Below are 3,717 nucleotides of genomic sequence, written 5' to 3'. Positions count from 1 at the left end.
TCTCCTTCCTATGGGTACCTTGATAACCCCTCCTCATAGTACAAGTTTAGTGATTAAAGGGACATCACTTTAAAACAACTGTCTCATTCAAAGTCTTAACTTTGAATGAGCCAGTTGCCTCACGCTGCAAGTTGATAAAAGCAAGCAAATATGCTTTTGTTTTCCAGATTTATCTTTCTTTCTAAATCAAGGGGGGGCACTGATCTGACCAATCAGTGTCCTATCCCTAAGAATGCTGGAAAAGTGCATTGGACATGCATGTAAGGTTTACACATATGCAATTGGAAGACCTCTTCACTTTGCCACATCCTGACAGGGGGGAGAAGAGAGGGAGTCAGATCGGTGTGAGGCAGAGCAGACTGTGGTGTAGGGTTCAGACTGATCTGAGAAGGAAGGCTAAGATGCTTGTCCAACAATGCAATTTGACTAAGTTTATAATAACTTGTTTTACATTTTCCTTGCTTTAGTTTGGTTTGCATATTTGTTTAAAAGTGTGTGCTTGCTGGTTTAAAAAACTTTATCAAGTGATGTAAGACCAGTGTCTCTCTTGGAGTGGGCGTGGAAAGCATAAGATAGAAGAAACGGGTAAATATGCAAATGTCATATATATTTTTAAAGCCTGCAATGTGAGTCAACTGTCTGATTCAAAGCTAAAGCTTTTAAATGAGGCAGTTGTCTCAAAGTAATGCATGTCCCTTTAAGAATTTCCCAGTTCTGTTTCCATGGGAATGCAAGTAGAACCTGGAACATTAGTGTGCCTAGAGGACTGGGTTAAGAACCAGTATATAAAGATACCACCAGTGCAATCCCAGCTCTGGGTTCAGGATTGATCAACATGGGAATCTACCCAAACTGAAGGCATGGAAGCCTGTTAAGCTGCAGTGACAGTGGCATTTAAAGGGGCAAAGCCAAGAACTATATGGCATGATACTCTGGAAAAAAAATATATTTATTAATTAGAACTATATCATATTAATTAGAACTATTTTGTTCCATGGTAAAATGACTAGACTTTAAAATGTACCAGTAGACTTCAACATCTTTTTCAATAAAACTCAAAAATGATTACTAGTCTGTCAACATTTTCCAAAATGTAAAATTTTAGAGAATATAATTCACTATATGTTTTCATTTTCTGTAAGCTACTTACAAGAGTGATTTTTAATTTAACTAGAACTGCATATACATATGTTAAAATATTGTTATCATCATGGTTACTGTAACTATATGCGGTTTTCTAAATAAGGCATCACATATGTAGGTAAAAGATTTTATAGTGGATTCCGTACAAGCATTTATTTATTTTTTTTGAGATTTTCTGTATGAAAAAAATGTTGTTTGCTATGTCACATCTTGGCATTGCTTGTGACCAGACCAACCATGAAATCGTTGGGAATGTTCGGGAATGTTACAACAACCGAAACATCTGCATTAAGTGCCGTTTGTTACTATACAAATTGTGCGATTTGGTATTAATGAAACTTTTCAGAACTGTGCCATTGCTATGACTGCTTATAAATAGTGATCAGAGGGAATGTTGGTTTTACAGGGTTGACAAATTCACAGCAAATTGACTAATCAAATTCATTACAAATGTACATCAACAAATATTTCTAATTACATCTTAGTGTGGTAAAAAATAGTTACAAAATGGGAATTTACAAGACATCATTGTGCACAGTATGTGTTTGATAACGTCGGTTTCGTTCTAGTATTTCTTTCATCTTGCGTGAACGATTTGAATTGCCGGACTTCATCGACTGTTCTGATTTGGAGCTATGGCACCGAGAAGACACTCTCCGTCTCAAGTTCTGGGAGATAGATCGATGAAGATTTTTCATTGATGAAGATGCAGCCATTGTCTTAATCCAGGGATGGTTTAAAGCATCGGCCGCCAATAATCGATCATTAGAATCCACTGTAAGTAGACGGTCTATAAAGTCCTTTGCAAGGTTGGACACATTGGGCCACGGCTAGAAGAAACAATATGAAAATTAATTGCACATGATATGTGATACAAGAACATATGTTCCATAGTACCGGATTTTACTTATGATTCTCAAAATTCCAAACCGGCCTTATAGAATCTAGAAATGTAAGTTAGAATTTCTAAAAGTACACTGCAAAATATTACCATGTTCATTATTAATATGTAATCATTTTTTAAAAAAATTTTCATCTGCTGCACCAGTTATTCACAAATGAACCTCAGTTAATGTTTAATTCCACTATTTCATGGCTGTATTCATACTAAAACTGGAATATATTGTGGCATCAAGAAATTACAGTATAAGAGTGTCATTAAAGGAGCACTATAGTATTAAGAATACAAATCTGCTCCCATACCCGTTCACTCTCCCTGGGTTAAATAAACCTTTCAACAGTTACCTGATTCCAGTTTCAGGGACCCTCAATGCTGTGTCGGGCTCCTCTGACATCAGTCTATATGGGAACCTAATGTCCATGCACGTGCATTAGGCCTTCAAACTCCATGAAACTGCAGGAAGCACCTCGAGTGGCTCTAAACATTACAGCTCCTGTAAAACTGCAATGTTTTACATTGCAGAGTTAAGGGAACAGGGGCACTGCACCCAGACCACTTAAATGAGATAAAGTGGTCTGGGTGCATATAGTGTCCCATTAAGCAAATCAATACACCCTTGAGCTACTGAAATACATAATATTATTTTATGTTACATCCTTAAGAAAAAGCTATTCCTGGCCTTCCCCCGCCTCTGTGGACACATGCTTATTACTGCATTGGAATGAAAAGTTATCAAAGTCAGAACAAAGAGAAAAACACTAAATAGGCAACAAAAACTGCACATCTGCTAGAACACATCTCAAAACCAACATGAGATGGTTGGTACTGGCAAAACTAGACCAGAACGATGCTTTGTACTTTTGGCGTATGTCAAATATGTTACCCCATAGGCCATAACACTACAGCATCATTATAGATAGAAAAACAAACTCAATGAATTTCCATTACTCGCCACCAAATACCATTCTCTTCAACTCACTACATAAAACACTATATGATTTTTCCCATCACTGTATACCAACTTAAAGGATCACTATAGGGTCAGGAACAAAAACATGTATTCCTGATAATATAGTGTTAACACCACCATCTAACCCCCTCGGCCCCTCATGCCTCCATAAATATAGCAACATCTTACTGTATTCAAGCCTGAAGCTGTAACTCTGCATGCTGTTTACTTCAAAGAAAACAAGCTGTCTGCTGACCTCATCAGAAGTGGTAGTCTGATCCAATCACAGTTCTTCCCCAAAGGATTGGCTGAGACTGACAAGGAGGCAGATTAGGAGAAGAGCCAGCATGATTCAAACACAGCCCTGGCCAATCAGCATCTCCTCATAGAGATGAAACTGAATCAATGAATCTCTATGAGGAACATTCAGTGTCTGCATGCAGAGGGTTTTAGGCAGCCATGACCCAGGAAGGATCTCTAACAGCCATCTAAGAAGTGGCCAGTGAAGTTATCACTAGGCTGTAATGTAAACACTACATTTTCTCTGAATAGACAGTGGTTACAGCAAAAAGCCTGAAGGTAATGATTCTACACACCAGAACAAATTCAATAAGCTGTAGTTGTTCTGGTGACTATAGTGTCCCTTTAATATTGATAAATACACTGAAGGAAGATGTATCATGGTAATACTGGTGCTATATTGGGTGAAACTATTAAATGTTTA

The 3,717-nt window shown here is 37.6% G+C and overlaps 1 protein-coding gene across 1 annotated transcript in view; it reads right to left on the bottom strand.

The window, feature by feature from the left end:
- Window positions 1–1,006: 1,006 nt before the first annotated feature.
- PSKH2 (protein serine kinase H2) overlaps window positions 1,007–3,717 on the bottom strand; it is an 84,349-nt gene continuing 81,638 nt past the window's right edge. The window contains exon 3 of the mRNA XM_063450340.1: window positions 1,007–1,973. Coding sequence (XP_063306410.1) covers window positions 1,659–1,973 — 315 coding nt within the window. The 3' untranslated portion in view covers window positions 1,007–1,658. The remainder of the gene's footprint in view (window positions 1,974–3,717) is intronic.

Source organism: Pelobates fuscus, chromosome 4, assembly GCF_036172605.1.
Source record: "Pelobates fuscus isolate aPelFus1 chromosome 4, aPelFus1.pri, whole genome shotgun sequence".
Classification (NCBI taxonomy): Eukaryota; Metazoa; Chordata; class Amphibia; order Anura; family Pelobatidae; genus Pelobates; species Pelobates fuscus.
The sequence above is the reverse complement of the archived record's forward strand: the minus strand, read 5'-3'. Positions and strand labels throughout refer to the sequence as shown.